General features: G+C 33.2%; 11 protein-coding genes and 1 pseudogene across 12 annotated transcripts, besides 1 other annotated feature; 9 read left to right on the forward strand and 3 right to left on the reverse strand.

Annotated features, from left to right (window-relative positions):
- Positions 1-50: 50 nt before the first annotated feature.
- On the forward strand, positions 51-1,061 carry TVAGG3_0478490 (RNA polymerase II transcription regulator recruiting protein; the record flags this gene model as incomplete). Its single annotated transcript, XM_001301773.2, has 1 exon — positions 102-707. One exon carries the CDS (start codon positions 102-104, stop codon positions 705-707), a length of 606 nt encoding a protein of 201 aa, XP_001301774.1.
- A 224-nt stretch (positions 1,062-1,285) lies between these two features.
- TVAGG3_0478500 (bromodomain family) lies at positions 1,286-2,522 on the forward strand (the record flags this gene model as incomplete). The annotated part of the gene is made up of 1 exon (XM_001301774.1): positions 1,286-1,975. The coding sequence occupies one exon, from the start codon at positions 1,286-1,288 to the stop codon at positions 1,973-1,975; it is 690 nt and encodes a 229-aa protein (XP_001301775.1).
- Positions 2,523-3,377: 855 nt separating this feature from the next.
- Positions 3,378-4,323, forward strand: TVAGG3_0478510 (protein kinase protein; the record flags this gene model as incomplete). Its single annotated transcript, XM_001301775.2, has 1 exon — positions 3,378-4,283. The coding sequence occupies one exon, from the start codon at positions 3,378-3,380 to the stop codon at positions 4,281-4,283; it is 906 nt and encodes a 301-aa protein (XP_001301776.1).
- A 233-nt stretch (positions 4,324-4,556) lies between these two features.
- TVAGG3_0478520 (uncharacterized protein) lies at positions 4,557-4,766 on the reverse strand (the record flags this gene model as incomplete). Its single annotated transcript, XM_051235775.1, has 1 exon — positions 4,557-4,766. The coding sequence occupies one exon, from the start codon at positions 4,764-4,766 to the stop codon at positions 4,557-4,559; it is 210 nt and encodes a 69-aa protein (XP_051093599.1).
- A 1,501-nt stretch (positions 4,767-6,267) lies between these two features.
- TVAGG3_0478530 (ATPase activity, coupled to transmembrane movement of substances) lies at positions 6,268-6,897 on the forward strand (the record flags this gene model as incomplete). Its single annotated transcript, XM_001301776.1, has 1 exon — positions 6,268-6,897. One exon carries the CDS (start codon positions 6,268-6,270, stop codon positions 6,895-6,897), a length of 630 nt encoding a protein of 209 aa, XP_001301777.1.
- Positions 6,898-6,990: 93 nt separating this feature from the next.
- TVAGG3_0478540 (ATPase activity, coupled to transmembrane movement of substances) lies at positions 6,991-8,070 on the forward strand (the record flags this gene model as incomplete). Its single annotated transcript, XM_001301777.1, has 1 exon — positions 6,991-8,070. One exon carries the CDS (start codon positions 6,991-6,993, stop codon positions 8,068-8,070), a length of 1,080 nt encoding a protein of 359 aa, XP_001301778.1.
- A 174-nt stretch (positions 8,071-8,244) lies between these two features.
- TVAGG3_0478550 (uncharacterized protein) lies at positions 8,245-8,706 on the forward strand (the record flags this gene model as incomplete). The annotated part of the gene is made up of 1 exon (XM_001301778.1): positions 8,245-8,706. The coding sequence occupies one exon, from the start codon at positions 8,245-8,247 to the stop codon at positions 8,704-8,706; it is 462 nt and encodes a 153-aa protein (XP_001301779.1).
- A 434-nt stretch (positions 8,707-9,140) lies between these two features.
- TVAGG3_0478560 (glycosyltransferase family) lies at positions 9,141-10,337 on the reverse strand (the record flags this gene model as incomplete). The annotated part of the gene is made up of 1 exon (XM_001301779.1): positions 9,141-10,337. One exon carries the CDS (start codon positions 10,335-10,337, stop codon positions 9,141-9,143), a length of 1,197 nt encoding a protein of 398 aa, XP_001301780.1.
- A 1,203-nt stretch (positions 10,338-11,540) lies between these two features.
- Positions 11,541-11,855, forward strand: TVAGG3_0478570 (protein of unknown function, DUF4106 family; the record flags this gene model as incomplete). Its single annotated transcript, XM_051235776.1, has 1 exon — positions 11,541-11,855. A coding segment is annotated over one exon (315 nt), but the record flags the coding sequence as incomplete, so codon positions are not given.
- A 168-nt stretch (positions 11,856-12,023) lies between these two features.
- On the forward strand, positions 12,024-12,950 carry TVAGG3_0478580 (annotated as a pseudogene). The gene has a single exon. A coding segment is annotated over exon 1 (927 nt).
- A 1,005-nt stretch (positions 12,951-13,955) lies between these two features.
- TVAGG3_0478590 (protein of unknown function, DUF4106 family) lies at positions 13,956-14,777 on the forward strand (the record flags this gene model as incomplete). The annotated part of the gene is made up of 1 exon (XM_051235777.1): positions 13,956-14,777. The coding sequence occupies one exon, from the start codon at positions 13,956-13,958 to the stop codon at positions 14,775-14,777; it is 822 nt and encodes a 273-aa protein (XP_051093601.1).
- An 86-nt stretch (positions 14,778-14,863) lies between these two features.
- Positions 14,864-17,499: part of a mobile genetic element that runs on past the window's edge.
- On the reverse strand, positions 16,316-16,734 carry TVAGG3_0478610 (uncharacterized protein; the record flags this gene model as incomplete). The annotated part of the gene is made up of 1 exon (XM_051235778.1): positions 16,316-16,734. A coding segment is annotated over one exon (419 nt), but the record flags the coding sequence as incomplete, so codon positions are not given.

Consider the following 17,499-nt stretch of genomic DNA (forward strand, 5'->3'; position numbering starts at 1 on the left):
TTTATTGCACGTTGTTAATTACCAACGTCACTTTATTATTAAAATAGCACATTCAAATAATTCTATGCATTTATCAAAACCCAACGGCGTAGTTTACACTAATGCTCTCGATCAAAAGCTCTTCTGACTACAATGAATTTATGGCCTTGCGCGCCACTCTTGAGAAAAACAGAACTCAAGATATTAGCAAGCTACAAAAGAAACGCGCCTTTACTGTTTGCGAAGATGCGATGATTAAGTTTCTCGCTCAAAGGTACAATGGTGATATTAATTGGAAGGAAATTGCTCAGCAAGTACCTGGAAAGACTACGCGCCAATGTAGGGAACGTTACCAAACTTATTTAGCCCCTGGTATTAATGTTGCACCTTTCACGAGAGAAGAAGACGAGCTTCTCCTTCAAAAGGTTAGTGAATTAGGATCAAAATGGTCTGTTATTTCTCAATTTTTTAATGGTCGTTCAGCAAATTCTTTGAAAAACAGATACAACGTGCATATAGTACACCGCGGAAGGAATACAAAACAACACAGTGAATTTTCTTCTGATAATATGACTATTCAGCAAGCTCCTCATGAAAATAATAATTCAGCCTTTAATCAACCAATTCGATATCCACCAATCACCAACCTGATTCAATATGCTCTAAGTGTAGATGGAAATCCTATTGATATAAATTCCTACATTTACATTCCTCAGAGCTGCAATTAATGAGGTTAATTTAGTTTGTTATCACAAATATAATTCAGTTGATTATATTCTATCCTTAAACTTATATGTAATTGTAAATATCTATTTTTAAATAGTATTTTTCAAGAAACAAAAATTCGACGATCAATTGAAAAAATCTCAAAGATGTCGGCTCTAGTTTCGATATTAACTATTAATCTGCTATTGCCCATGATTTTCTATGAAGGATCGCTGTGATAAGCCTTTGAAACCAAAAGTAATTTGGAATTATGTTCGCTTCGACGTCATTAAAGGGGTGTCATGATTGTATGAATGTAAATAAATTAGTATGTCATGGTCTTGTTTATAAGAATGCTTAGAGATATTTTGTTGTTATTCTTTTTTAAATACGTCCATTTCGGAATGAATATATATTAATATGATCTTTCCAATACTGGCACAATGTTTGATGTCAGAAAACGGGAAGATTTGAACCAATATCTTGAAAATTTTGCAATTTTTAAGTAATTTTTGTTTAATATCATGTAAGTGTGATACATTTCTAAGCGAAATCGCCAGAATTTAGATATTTTTATTTTTTATTTACAATAATCGTCATAATGACAAGATTTAGTCCATTGGCTCGTCAATGTTGTCTTGATGCGATGGATTCATTAATGCATCATCCTATATCACAACAGTTTATTGAATTGGGTAATTGTACTCAGTTAGAGAAGGAATACGATTTTAAAAAGCAATCTCTCGGATTAAAATACGCAAGAGACAGATTAGCAATGAATAAATATACGACCATTTCCCAGTGGGAAAAAGACGTTAACACAATATTTGTTTTAGTTAAAAAATTGCATCCAAATAATCAATTTTACAGAATTGTCGCTGAAGAGATGGAAGCTCTTTTCAAAAAATATGTTGAAATTCATCTTAGATGCAGAACATCGAAATGGACAGCTGCTGTTGTTCATTACGATAAAAAAATTGAAGAGATACTGAATTTTCCACCTTCATTAGTTATAGCACACGCTCCATTAGATAAAACAAAAGATGCATATGCAGATAAGCCTATTAGTGAAGAAGAATTAAATACATTTGTTCGTTTCTCCCAATACTTCAAAAATGAAGAAGATACAAAGGCAATTGCATCGATTATAAATCTTTATCAACCAAATTACCAGATTCCGAAAGATAAAGCTGTTATTGACGTGAGCGATCTTACAAATGAAACTTTACAGTCATTAAGACACTTTTTCATTGAAAGATTGGCGCGTATGAATATTCAGTATCCACATTAATATCATTTGTTATTGTTATTATTGTTCCGAATTTATTTTGAAAATTTATTTAGTATTAATGTTCTAGATTTTTTCTACATAGCATATTTTGAGTTATTGGGTTCTTTATCATTTTTCAAAAAAATATAATTTCAAAATTCAAAATTGGATCAATTTAGACCTTGCACTGTTTGAATATCATCTATATTGTTGTATTCTATTGGTATTTTATGTTTAAAAATGGTTTAATTTGAAGTTCATAAATATATTATTAATTTTTCAAGATTTATTAAATATAATGATGTATTATTTGTCCAGTTAATTGTCATATTGCTAAGAAAGGTAATCTGGAAATTTCAAAATATCTTGAATATTATTTTGCTACGAAGATATGAGTTAAAGATATGATAAATTGAAGAAAATTATAATAGATTTTTTAATTCATATAAACACTTAGGTACAAATAACAAAAAAATACCAAATTAACAAAAATATGATAAAGCTAATCTATCTAATAGACTATACGCAAAGAATAAATAGGATTTGATGATTGACAAATCCATTTTTAACAAAATTAATGAAGAGGACAATTCAAAACTGGAATTAATCCAAATGGGATTAAAATCTCTTTTATGATAAGTAGATAAGCTTAATTATAAACGCTATCTAAAAAATGGAACAAAAATAATAAATTAAATTTACAATAACCTGTTATTTTAATGAAATTACTTGCCAATGATACTAAGGTAAGTTATAGAAATTTTGTTGTACACTTTTAATGGGCTTTCATAGATTCAAAACGAAGATTTGAAACAAATTATATAAAAAAAACCTTCTTTCTGAGAGAACATAGTTTTCAGAGTTATTGTCTTTAGGAAGTATATGCAGAAATGCTTCAGCTGTCATAGAACACGAATTTATTGAAAAAAACATCGCATCATTGAAAAATGTAAATATCTCATTTCGTGCCATTGGATATTACTCTAAATTCTACACGATATTTCAAATTTCCGGATAAAACGTATAAGGGGATAGAGTGTATTTTGAGAAACGCGTGGTCTTGAATTCAAGGGTAAAATTCTGAGTCTTTTGGATGGGTAAAAGAATTAAAAGACAATGTCTATCTGTCAGTTATTACATGCAATTGCAACCAAAAATTCACCTGAAAGAAATTTTTGAAAAACTCATTGAAAATTTTCCACATTGATAATTAAACCAATAATTCTCAAATATTGTTATTGATCCAAAGCCAAGTATGTTTGTCCAGCCCACTTTAGATCCTCATTGAAATTTGTTAAATCAATTCAATAAGAACATCATGAAAAAAATTATTTCTGATATTCCCGATATTAGACAATAATCATTTTTTAAACGATTAGGATAAGATTTTTAATTGAGAACTACGGTCATTCAGAAAATTATTATGATCAAAACATCTCTCTTTGAGAAACATGAATACACAATCATGGAGAGAATTGGAAAAGGAGGTTTCAGCTGTTGTTACAAGGTGTTAAGTCAGAAATACAATGATTACTTTGTAGGAAAAATTATAGAAATCGATGGCGATTATATGAAGCTTCAGAAGATCAATTCATATTACGATGAAATCAAATCACTTATGAATCTTGACCATCCAAATATTATCAAGATTTATGACACATTTCATGATGAAAATTATTTTGTCGTAATTTTGGAGTACTGCAGTGGAGGTGATCTTGATAATTTCATCAGAACCAACAAAAGCTTACGCCCATCACTTCAGATATCAATAGTTGATCAGATGATAACGTCTCTTGCTTTCTGCCATTCCAGAGAAATAGCACATCATGATATCAAGCCCTCAAACTTTTTCTTCGATCAATATGCACGTCTAAAACTTGCTGATTTCGGAATTTCACAAATCAACGAATGTTTACAGACAAAGAACTATTGCGGCTCGTTTGTTTACGCCGCTCCAGAGCTATTAGCTAAAACCCCATATAACCCATACAAGGCCGATATTTGGTCCCTCGGTATCACAATTATGCAATTTGTTACTTTAACTTTACCAAAGGCGGATGAGTCCAAGGATCAATACTTTTCGCGTATGCATGAGCAGATGAAAGAAATGGACAATGAAATTCCAAGTTGCATCAAACATATCATCAAGAGATGCTTGGTAAGCAATCCTGACGAAAGAGCAGATATTTGTGAGCTTTACGAATACATTAAACCATTCAATGTTCATCAACAGAAAAAGTCACATAGATCTAGCGCAATATTAGCTAATATTTGCACTTGGAAGAACTTTACAAGAACTCTTTCATCTTCGTTTGATCCCATTCATTAATGTTATTTGTTAATCATGTATGTTATAAATTGTATTTTGTATTATTATGTATTTATTTGAAATGTGCCGTTTTTAGATACAAGCTGTAGTTATATCAAACATTTATTAATATAACATAAGATCAAAACATACAAATATGTTATTTATTGTATGTGTATATATAAAAACAATAGTATAGACGATGGTTAGTATTAAATTTTTACAAAACAATAGTATAGATAAGTATAGCAATGTTTCCTGGTAAAATAAAGGATTTGAAAATGATTTTTTGCACTAGTATCGATTGTTCCATCTGATGTTTGGGTTATCATCAACTGTATAGCGCATGTTTTGTGCAATCAGTCCACGTATTTCGGATGATTTTATTGAATTTTCTAGGAGTAGGTTGAGCCTTTCTAGATTGCCGTTAGCATTTTCAATGGCTCTGTGAGCGCTAAAACGCTGGAGATTCATTAGTAATTCTGTCTTCTCCTGAGTATTCATCTAGAAAACTGAATTCATAAACGGAAGCATCAAAGTACTCATTTAATATCAAGACTTTGGACTGATATTATTATTGTAATTGAAAAGGGAATTAAGAAATTAGTCGCAAAAATGAAAAACGACTCGATATGGCAAATTATAATTTTTTAACGTTTCATCAAATCTTGATTTATGACGATTTTTAAAATCTACGGAATTAATGTCGTCTTTCCCAAGATTCATAATTCTATGATTTTTCTTATATTTTGAATTATATGAAAAACTAATAAAAAATAACATTTTTAGATAGTGGTATTTTGAAAATTTAAAATATAGAGATGAATGGGGGGGTAATAGTATTATAACCAAGTATGCCTGGCACAGAAAGTTATTACTCTATTTTCATAATTCACCAATTTTTAAATAATATGGATGTGGTTATATAATGAGCATTTTTTATGAATTCAGTAAATTTTAGTATGGCATATTCAATAGTTTTAGTTTTTAAAATATGTATTTTTCAATTTTTCTTATTTTGATGAAAAATAAAATGTAAAATATTTTTATTATATTCTGTTAATAAGATATATATCACAATATGTAATTAAACCATAATAATTCTTTCTTGTAATTGAATATTGTAATATTTCCTTGAAACGTATCACAAAACTGGATAAATCATGTATCATTTTTAGTAATGCATGCATAATGCAATTTGTTTTTTGTATTTGAGCGGCAAGTAGGTATTGGCGAGAAATTTTGACAGAGCAATTATGTCAAAATTCATTAAATCATGCTCTAAGCTTGTAACTTGCAATAATATCAATTAAGGAATGAAAAGTTTTGGAAATTAAATTTAGATAAAATTGAATCTGCAAATAGCTTGATAAATTCTAGTTTAAATCATCCTATATGTTAGTAGTTTCATTATAGACTTGATCTGTTATGCTTGTAATTTATCACAGGTAATAACAAAACGAAAGTTCTTTTGATTTTATTGACCTTCATAAAAAACGATTATTTTTCACAGAATTTTCCGATCGAAATTATCGAGAAACATTTATTTTATCAAAATATCTGGAATTCAAAACATATTCTTGATATGTTTTAAGATGCATTGGCTTATTTCAATTTTCAATGATGAAATTCATAAAGTATCAATTATGATACCATTCATGACAGCATGCATAATCAACAAAATTTTTTTCATTGAACCAAACTGTTGAGATAAAATTTTATTTTAAAAATATTAATGTATAGTCAATATCACCATAGATGAGAAATTGTCCTTCAATTTTCTCACAAAAATTTATTGGAAATTTGGCCCAACTATTTTTTTCTGAGAGTATATATGTATTATATATAGTCATCCTAGAAATCATTTTATATTTTGAATCCTGTCAGTTTGAATAGTTTATGACTATTTAAATTTTGCGACCGATCTTAAAAATTTGATCGTGAAATTTCTGAGAAACATCTCTGTAAAAATTTTTTTAATAAGCCCTATCATTTTTAGAAAGAAATGCCACCACGCACGGCAGTCTTTAGATCACAGGGTTCTCAAGATGGTGAAGATGTTAAAAATGTTAAAACCACCGGTTTTGAGATGTTCAAAACACTCAAGTATTTTAGGTACAAAACGATTCTCTTTTTAACATTTTTATTCTCAATGTTAATGGGTGCAATTACAGTCGTTATGATGATTTACATGGGTGACTTAACCTCCTCATTCGGTTCTGATCCAACAAAAACAATCCCAGAATTAATGACCCCATTCATTCTTAAGATGACATGGTGGAATATTGCACAAGTCGTTGTTATGGCTATAGCTATGGCCTTCAGATCTTTCGCTACACCAACTATCAATCTCGATCTTAGAAGAGCACTTTTCACTTCTTTAATGAATCAACCAATCGAATACTTCGACAAGACATCTGCTGGTGTTTTAGTCAGCCGTCTTTCAGAAGATGTTACATTAGTCCGTGAAACATACATCGATAAGACATGCACAGTTCTCCAAGGTCTCACACAAGCAGTCATGGGTGTTATCATGGCTTTCGTTAACTCTGCTCTTGTTTCATTAATCATTTTAGTTGCTATTCCAATCATTTTGATCACATTCTGGCTCGGTGAAACATTTGTCGATAGCTAATGGACAGAATTCAACGAACACTCTACAACAGCTGCTTCCAAGGCTGAAGAAGTTATTACACAATTCAGAACCGTCAAATCCTTCGATGGTGAAATGAAGGAATTCGAAGACTACTCAAAGTCTCTTGATGGTATCGATACTGTTTATAGAAAGACAGCTATTGCCCACGGTACAAAGGATGCAATCATCACATTAATCGCAAATATGGTTACAGTTTGCGTTCTTTACATGGTTACATATCTTATTATCAAGCGCCCAACAAGAGGTGTCAAATCTGGCGATGCTATGACAATCATGATGTATCTTATGATGGCTACAATGGGTATTACACAGGCATTCGCTTCCGTTGAAGATTACAGAAACGCTAACACATCAGCTGCCAAGATTCTTGAGATCATCAACCTCAAACCAGATATCGATAGACACGCTGGTAACGAACTCAAGGAAGTTAAGGGCAAAATTGAGTTCCGTGATGTTAGCTTCAAGTATGCTTCTCGCGACCAATGGGCTGTTAGACACCTTTCCTTCACAATTGAACCAGGTGAGACAGTTGCTCTTGTTGGTGAATCAGGCTGCGGTAAGACAACAACATTATCACTTCTCCAGAGATTCTACGAAATCGTTGAAGGCCAGATCCTCTTAGATGATGTTGACATCACTTCTTTATCTCCTGTTTTCCTTAGATCCCAGATTTCTATTGTTCCACAGACACCAGTTCTCTTCACAATGTCAATTGCTGATAACATCCGCTATGGTCGTCCAAAGGCTACAGATGATGAAATTGCTAAGGCTGCAGAAGTTGGTAATGCACACAATTTCATCATGACAATTAAGAATAACTATAAGGAAGAAGTTCAGCAGACATCCCTTTCTGGTGGCCAGAAGCAAAGAATTTGCATTTCTCGTGCTATTTTGGCTGATGCTCCAATTCTTCTTTTGGATGAAGCTACAGCTGCTCTTGATACTGAATCTGAACAATTCGTCCAGCAGTCCCTTGAAAGAGTTAGAAAAGGAAAGACTGCTATCGTTGTTGCTCATAGACTTGCTACTGTTAAGAATGCTGATAGAATTTTAGTTTTCCAGAATGGTGCAATTGCCGAATCAGGCAAGCACGATGAGTTAGTCGCTCAGGGTGGAATCTATGCTAACTTAGTCAAGTTCCAGCTCCAGTAATCTATTTTTTTCTATTCTAAATATAAATTTTTTCTTTTTATACTTAACTAATAACATTGACTTTTTATAAAAAAATTAAACTAACTTTTATTGAAATTGTAAGAAATCATCAATGCGAAACATCATAATAACAGCTTACAATGTTAATGAGTCCTTTATATTGCATTTTATTTAATGGATTCTTATGATAGTACTATTGATCCGCAGGAGGTTTTTACAGAAATGAATAATAACGGAACGATGAACTATCTCAAGACAAAAGAAATCAACCTTACCTTACAAACATTACTCAAATTCAAACCAAAATTAATTAATAATACGTTTTTACTCACAGATGCTAATTCCTTTCGAAAAGATCAATATATGCTTTCGCATGAAGCAATATTAGCGTACTTGAAGCAAAAAGGCCTAAAATTGACATTAAATTCAATAACAGCTGAATACCCAGATAAATATCCATTGATCCCTAAGAAGAGCATGATTCCAATTAAGTTGAAGATACAAGAAAATGTCGATCCAATTAAAGAACTAATCAAGAATCGAATTAAACCTTCAAAAGCAAAGTTTAAACCTCAACCAGTGCAAACGCCCACAAATGTATCTGATTCTGATCCAGGACTCGATCTTTCTGATTAATATTTCATTGTTTGATTATTTATTATTGCTAATAGAATAGTAATATATTTCGATCAATAGTACTCAAATCATCAATCTTGAAGTCATAACCATAGAACTATTGTTCAAATTTTTTTTTCAATCATCTGAGTGCATCAGGTATTCCTATCACTAGTTTCCATCTTAAGTATATGATACTATGGTCGTTATTTCTTGATTTTCGTTTTAATATGACTCTTAAATTTTTAAATCAAGAAATAATATCTGTTTCATGAGCATTTGCTTGGAATTATTACCAGAACTTTAAATATCTTAATGTTGGACATTTGATAATGAAAGGATATAACATTATTTCAAAAAAATACTAAAAATTTCACTGATAGCAATTAAATTTTTACATCTGAGAGTTTTTACAAATAAATCTATATCGATACAAACAATTTTATCTAAGAAATCTATTTCTTTCTTCTCATAAATTCGAGATCGTAGTCAATAAAGGTTACATTAGGGATCGGATCAGGCCATCTCTTATTTTCCAAGAAGAACAATGAAGCTTTGATTGCTTCAACAGCTGTTGGAACATCGCATTCATATTTGTGTGCGAAATGATTGAATGGATTCATTACAACAGTTGTAGCAACTCCAAGGGACAAAGGAGTGATAAATGCTGCAAGATCAAACATATCGCAAGCAGCTTGGACAATAACTGTTCCTGGTTTCATAAAAATGGCTTTATGGATGTTACTTCCTGCAGGAGCGAATAAGAATTTAATGTCACTATATTCTCTTGCATATTGGGCAACAGAACCAAGGTGATCTTGGAAAAGTTCAAATTTGAAATCTGGAATGTTGAGTTTTATTGCTTTTATGATCTCAGGCATGTTCTTAATATGACGAAAACCCAATCGCGATTTCGGTCTGTTGCTAATAACATATCTATTTGGAACAATATCTTGAAGATCGTAATAATCAATTAATTTATCAACAAGCCATTGAAGTGGAAGTCCAAAATGCATGTAATGAGGTCTTCCTTCAATTGCAACAGCTAATCTTTTTGCAAATACCCATTGATAGTCTGTTACAAAGATAAATTTTGAAATTCCGACGGCATTAAGTAATTCTTGAGCAAAGAAACGAGATCTTGCATTGACAATAACAAGGCAATCCTTTAAATAATCCTGAGGAAGTAACATAAGCGGCGTCATGTAATCACCAATGAAATGTCCATAGTTACCTAAGTAATAGTGACCAAATACACAAGCTTTGTCGCAACTGTACACAAGTGGACCTGCAGTATACCACCGACAGAATGGAGGAGCTGAATCAAATGGTGGTCGAATTACATATTCGTTAATAACAAATTCTCCTGATCCACATGCATACGCATTCTTGTAAATTGCAATTTTTCCATGGAAATTTGTATAAAAATCAATGAAATTTTTTTCTCCATACTTTGGAACTATACTAGGCTTTTCAAAATAGCCTTCATATCTTAGATTCATAGCATTCTTCCAGAATCCGTAGAATAATTTATCTCTTGGCGTTGGATATGTTAAATTAAATGTAAGAATCTTTTCTATATATTCGGGAAATAGACCGTCTTTAACACCATTGATCGTAATGTTTGTAAGATTACCTGGATAATGACTCATTTCGATTGCAAAAGGATATTTGTATTTAGTTATCTGTGTATAATGCTGATCAAATAGTATTTTTTCATGTTGTGAGATGAATAATGTGAAATATATAGCTTGCCATACCAATATAATAACTATTGGTATGATATTTTGAGTTGGTAGTTTAGTTTCTTCTTCCAAAATTTTTTTAGGGAAGTTTCAAATAATACACTCAGAAGACATTTTCATTATATTGATAATTAATGAACATAATTCAAAAAAAAAAAAAAAAAAAAAAAAGGTAGTGGGGCTTCCAGGCACTTCGTGCCCTCTAGCCCCGAAGATGTTTAGTATAAATGAAGTCTTGACAAAGTCTTTACGAAGAAATCTTAACAAAGTCTTTACGAAGAAGTCTTAACAAAACATTTACGAAGAAGTCTTGACAAAGTCTTTATGAAGAAATCTTGACAAAGTCTTTACGAAGAAGTCTTGACAAAATATTTACGATGAAATCTCAACAAAATATTTACGATGAAATCTCAACAAAACATTTATGAAGAAGTCTTGACAAAGTCTTTATGAAGAAGTCTTGACAAAGTCTTTATGAAGAAGTCTTGACAAAGTCTTTACGAAGAAATCTCAACAAAGTCTTTACGAAGAAATCTCAACAAAGTCTTTACGAAGAAGTCTTAACAAAACATAGACAAGAAAGTTCATGAGTGTAAATGACCCAAAAATATATTTTAGGGTAGAAGGGTATATCTACCCCGTTTTCTACCCTCTTTTCTACCCTCTTGAATTTTCATGAAATTTACACCAAAAATATATTTTAGGGTAGAAGGGTATATCTACCCCGTTTTCTACCCTCTTTTCTACCCTCTTGAATTTTCATGAAATTTACACCAAAAATATACTACTAGGGTCATTTACGAAGAAATCTCAACAAAGTCTTTACGATGAAGTCTTGACAAAGTCTTTACGAAAGAAGTCTCAACAAAGTCTTTACGAAGAAGTCTCAACAAAGTCTTTACGAAGAAGTCTCAACAAAGTCTTTACGAAGAAATTCATGAAAATTCAAGAGGGTAGAAAAGAGGGTAGAAAACGGGGTAGATATACCCTTCTACCCTAAAATATATTTTTGGGTCATTTACACTCATTTACGAAGAAGTCTCAACAAAGTCTTTACGAAGAAGTCACAATAAAACATCTGTCAAAAACCGCTTTTTAACTTCACTTAAAATGCCACGTAAGCTACGTAAGAATATACGTAAGAGGAAGAGAGCATTGAAACATCCAATAGTAAAACTGACACCACAACAACAGTTGCAACAACAAATAATGAATGACCCCACTATGTTGCAACAAATGTCAAGCAATCCTATGCTTTTAAACCGAGTTGTTGGTGCACAGAGTGGAGGTTTAAGAGCGGCACTTTTAGCGAAAATGGCAGGCTATGGTGGAGCTGCAGACGGAACAGCCTATAACCCTCAAAGTCAAATGAATTTGAGTTCACTCAAAAATCAAATAACAGATGTCAAAAAGTCAAACATAGACATACAGAAGCAAATAGGTGAAAACGAAAAGAAACTAGAATATGACAGACACACAAAGAAACTCAATGAGTTAAACGTAGAGAAAAAGAAGAAAGAAGAACAACTGAAAGAACTAAGTACAGAGGAATATGCGAAAAAAGTGTCAGAAAAAGCAGCAGAAGTAGCAAAAATGGAACAAGATGTCATAAATTTGAAAAACCATACTACTCAATATAAAATACTGAAAGATGAAGAGATAAAAAAAAAGCCCTGAAGACATATATGGATAGCGATGAGTATAAAAAAGAAGTTGAAGCAAATGTAAAGGCAGAAAAACTTTTACAGTTGCAAAACCAAACCGTACAGTATGAAAACTTAGCACAAGAAAGTAAAAAATAACGACGCAGCCATGCAAAAGGCAATGAAAAGCGCAGAATATATAAAAGCTAACAATGACTGGTTAGATGCCCAAGCCAACGCTAAAGCAGCCCAACTCATAGGGTCAATAAGGACAAAAATACAAGCGGATGAAGACAGTTCAAATGAAGCTTTAACAAATGCTGACTTTAAGAACGCCTTCGAAGCTCTTCATAGTAAGGTGAAACAAGTGAACGACTTCTCATCTGGAAAGAAACTGAAGTCTGAAGGTTTCGACAAAGAGTTAAAAGAAGTAGCACAAAATATGACGAAAATAACAGATGCAGCAACGAGACAGGCAGTTCAAAGTGCCTATGACGCCGTTAGAGCAACTGTTGTGAAAAGTCAAGAAAAAGAGTTACAACAGACCAAAACAGACCTAGTAAATGCTTTCTTAAAAACGAAAAGTCAGGTAGGACATTACGCTGCAGATGGAACATATGTGCCAGCTGGTGGAACTTATATACCACCAAACCCTCCAAGAGAAGCACCTGCACCAGGACTACCTAAAACATTTACATCGTCACATGGACACAGACACAGGCATGCACCAAAACCAACACAACAACCAACACAACAACCAACAGTTCAAAACACTGCACCACAACCAACAGTTCAAAACACTGCACCACAACCAACAGTTCAAAACACTGCACCACAACCAACAGTTCAAAACACTGCACCACAAACAGAGCAAGGACATAAAAGAAGTAGAGAACAAGGAAACCAAGAATTCTTAAAAATGCTTAAGGAAGACTATGGTTACCCAGATACTCTTGACTTTAGTGACAGATATAAAGAAGCTATTAGAAAGTTCAAGGAAGGAAATACTGACCCGAACCTATTTAGCTTTATGGTTCAGCACCAAATGGGATATAATTTCAAACCTGGAAAATACAAGCTCGCTAAGGGATATGATTTAATAGCATATCATCCAAATGACATGGATGAATTTACTCCGAGATATTTGATGTCAGAGCTAAATGACAATTCAACTCTCTTCATGAAACGCGTAAAAAATAGAGACGGAACGAAAGAAGAAAGGTTTATGAGTCCGGATGACTTAGATAGGGAACTTTTTAAAAACGGTCTCGGAATATATGAAATGCCAGCAGATGAGGTACAAGAAACTCCACAGGAAGAAGTTCAGATACAACCAGACATGGAAGAAATAGTTCAGCAACAACAGCTAGAAGAGCCTGAAGGAAACGAACAAGTCCTTCCTTTGGAAACTAACTTCACAGAACTAGATGAAGATTTGGAACAGCCGAAAAATCTTGACCCTCAACAAGAGTATGCGGAGAATATGGAATCTTTCCAAGAGTCTAAGAAAAATTCGGCTGACATAGTAGAAGAATATCGAAAAATGTTTGCCGACATACAAAAGACTCCAACATCAGATGAAAATATCCAGCATAGAATGGAAGTACTGAAAGAAAATGTACACAAATACAACAACCCTTTTTACTTACGAGCATTTAACGTTCAATCTTCGGATGAACTCGGTGAAAATAAAAGGTTAAATTTCAAGAAAACATATAGAAATGAAACATTGTTTAAAGTTCATTCAGAACCTAACCAAGATGGAAACAAACCTACTTTTGTTTCTGCAGACGATGGAACTACAATGAGATGGGGTCATAAAGCTAATCCAGATAGGTGGTTCATAAACTTACAACCACAATTCCAAGAAGTTGTAGACGCAATGGAAGTCAATGGTGAACCAGATATAGCTGGTATTTTAAGCGCGGCTTTAATGCCATTGAAAGATATGAAACATGCAGATATTTTGGACCAGTATGAAATGAACATGGCTGATGGAAATATAACACCTGACGTTCTAGAACATTTATCTCAAAGAACTACACAGAACCATAGAGATGGTATATTTGGTGAAGAGTTTAGAAAGAAAGTTATGGACAGAGAAGGAAGAGAACCTATTGTACATGACCTTGCAAACGAAAGTTTACAAAATGTCATAAAAACTTACTTTGCAGACAATGAACCGAGAAGGGATGAATATTTAAGAAAACTCAAATGGACAGTACCAAATGAAATGTTAGTATTGAAAAACATGTTCCTTGACAAAATAAAACCAACTACAGAAATAAACGACGCAAGACTGAAAGATTGGGTAGAAGCTTTCCCATTCACAAAAGATATAGTTGGTAACATGGAAAGAAAACCAGAATGGCTACAAAAACATATATTTGGAAACGAGCATATTCCATATGGACAGGCACTGTTTGAAGAGCTTGAACCGGAAACTCAGGAAAGAGTCATGCAAACAATACGCGAAGACTCAAATACAGACTATGACAAACTCTTTCTAGGATATAGGTTACCTGAGATGGGCGACCAGAGCCAAAAGGCAAAAAGGACATGGGAAATTTGCAACATACTAGATGAACATAATGCAAAGATGCAACAACTTCAAGCAGAGGGCAATGAAGGAAAAAGAAGAGTTAAAAACTCAGTCAGGAAGAAAGTAAAGCTTGGTCCACGTGGGTTCTATTATGACATATAAATCCAACTATTCTATATTTTTACTCATATGAAATGTACGCCGCTCAGAATATAACGCCAACAGTTTTGGATGCTATGAATGGAAATGTTTCCGAATGGTATAACGAATGCGACAATGCCATTAGAAGGTCAGAAATAGTTCCTGGAACTTACGAATATACAACTGCTGTTTCTTATGGAAATGTAGGTGAGTTTGGAGAAGGTTCTTCAACAACAGTAGATATTGCATGCGACAGGTTTCATATTATTTCTATTGACAACTCATTCTTATACGTGGAACAAGACATTGAAATAAAACCTTCTGCCAAGTTGTCTGACAAGAAAGGTTGCAATGGAATTTTCTATGTCGGATACCAATATGCTCCAGAAGTTTTTATGGGATATAAGATATATTCTAACTCTGACTTAGTTCAAACAGTAACATGGGCAAACTATGAATGGTTCGCTTTAAGAAACTCAGTACAACCACAAGCTAGAGAACAAACAGACCAGTATGCAACTATTGAGAAAATAAGAAGACTTGACCCTAACGTTCCAGGAGTTTATGTTAACCTTTCTGGACAAACTGCAGCAGCAGTAACCAAAGTAAAACTGAAACTTAGAGTTCCTTTGTCATCTTTCCTCATCTTCAGGTTTTTAAGATACTTGCCAAACTGGGCAGGAAAAATTTCTATCGAACTTACTCCAAGCAAAAATAACTTAGTCATTGCACCAACACAAGACCCATTCACTCTTACAGAAGTAGTGGGAACAAATAAAATGTCATTCGCCGACTTTTGCAAAAACAAAGTTGACTTAGACTTTGGTTTCTCAAACCTCAACACTGAAGTAAACTATTATTTCAATGCTGCTGGAGATGCTTGGGACCCAGTTAAGTTCACATGCGAAAAGTTTGAATGCAAGAGAATAGAAAGCAGACTTGCAGTCTATATGTTGGACCCAGATATTTCAAATGCTTTAGCTGCCAAATATATTGCAGTTCCACTTATGTTCCCTAATACACCAAATATCTGTCAAAGACTTTGCAGGTGAAGTTGGAAACCAAAGTGCTGACCCAGGTGCAAGAACAGATATTGCTTTAACAACTGCAATGAAACATGCAGATACTATGTTTGTACTGTTCAGAGACGAACTATAAATGACTATTCTTGTTTCTACAACCCCGGTATTAAATATCATATAAACATAGATGGCAAATATTATCCAAGAGAAGAATATTCTACAGTTGAGGATATGAGGTCATACAACTTGACATTAGATGCTATGAACTTTAACAACAACTTCACAACAACCATTAACCCTGAAATGCAAAGTTCTATTTATGCCATAATGTGAAAGTATGGACTCATACAGGAAGTCAAAAAACTCAATATACAAATGGAGACCGTTCAAACTTTTGGCTTGGCATTCCATTTGCTGACTCAGAAGACTTTATGGGTGGTATTTCAACTGTTGGTACAGTTCAAATACAATATACTGGTGACAGAGACGGTCCAGATGAATTGAGAGCAAAGAAGTTTACAAAACCAATAGCACTTTTCACGGAAGATGCTCTTTTGAAGATTCGTTCGATGAAACCTGCTGGGCTCCTCAGATTGGCATAACGACAGCTTCCATCGAGCAGATTTTGGCAGCAGGTCAGTAAGTTGTTCTTGAACTGACTTCTCTCCGTCAAATATTGACAGTACGCCAGTTTTGACATAATATTGTAAGATAAACTTACCTTTAGAAATATCTGTAAGTTTTGAAGTTATATTTTTGTCAACGTCAAGAACTTTCACCATCTCGGTTATACCAACTTTCTTTGCTTTATGAAAATATTTTGGTTCAGCAAATATTGCTATTCTATAACATTTTCCATTGTTTGTGTAAAGAACTATTCTGTCAATGAACTTGTACTGTTTGTGTGTGTAAACTTTGTTTTGCTTCAATTCAAAGAGATACTCAAATACGTCCATCTTTTTATTCTTAGTAAAATGTCATTTCCGAAAAATAGAAGCGTAAGTGTTTCAAAAGGTTTAATGGCGGTGGCAGATGTGAAGTTAAATTCACCAAACTCAAACAAACAGTCAAAGTGTTGTTGTCAATGTCAAAGAAAGAGATGTTGAAGTGGGGAAACCATACGAAGACGAAGATGGTATAACAATAGTTCCTGTAAAAGAACAACCAACATACCCTGAAGTTAGCCAGAGACTTAAGTTCTGTTGCAGATATTCGAAACGACTACCAACAACTTAAAGACAAACTTAAAACTCAGGGAAGATTTGTCAAGCTTTGGTATAATGTTAAACTTGGTCGAACACAACCCTGTAAAAGTGAACTCATATGTCATTGCACCTCATGAAGTTTTGAAAGAACTATTGAAACTTTTGACAGAGGCAGACGATATAAAACATCAAAGAAATAGAACCCGACATTGCTTGCTGTGGTGTTTCATACAATGTCATTGACAAGATATACGTTATGAAAGGAGGTGAAACGTTGAACTTAAAATATAGTTTCCCAGACGTCATAAAAATATTTGACGACCACACATTTCATTAAAATTTACTTGCTAAGTAAATGGCAGAAGACATAGTGGTTTATACTATTACGACTAAAAATGAGTCATATAATTCTATAACAACAAACTTACAAAGTCCTCAAGGACGATATTGTAAACTGACCTTAAACACGATGACGACTAAAGCCTGTTTTGCTCTTTTGACACCAGAAGACTTTGT

Source organism: Trichomonas vaginalis, chromosome II, assembly GCF_026262505.1.
Source record: "Trichomonas vaginalis G3 chromosome II, whole genome shotgun sequence".
Classification (NCBI taxonomy): Eukaryota; Parabasalia; order Trichomonadida; family Trichomonadidae; genus Trichomonas; species Trichomonas vaginalis.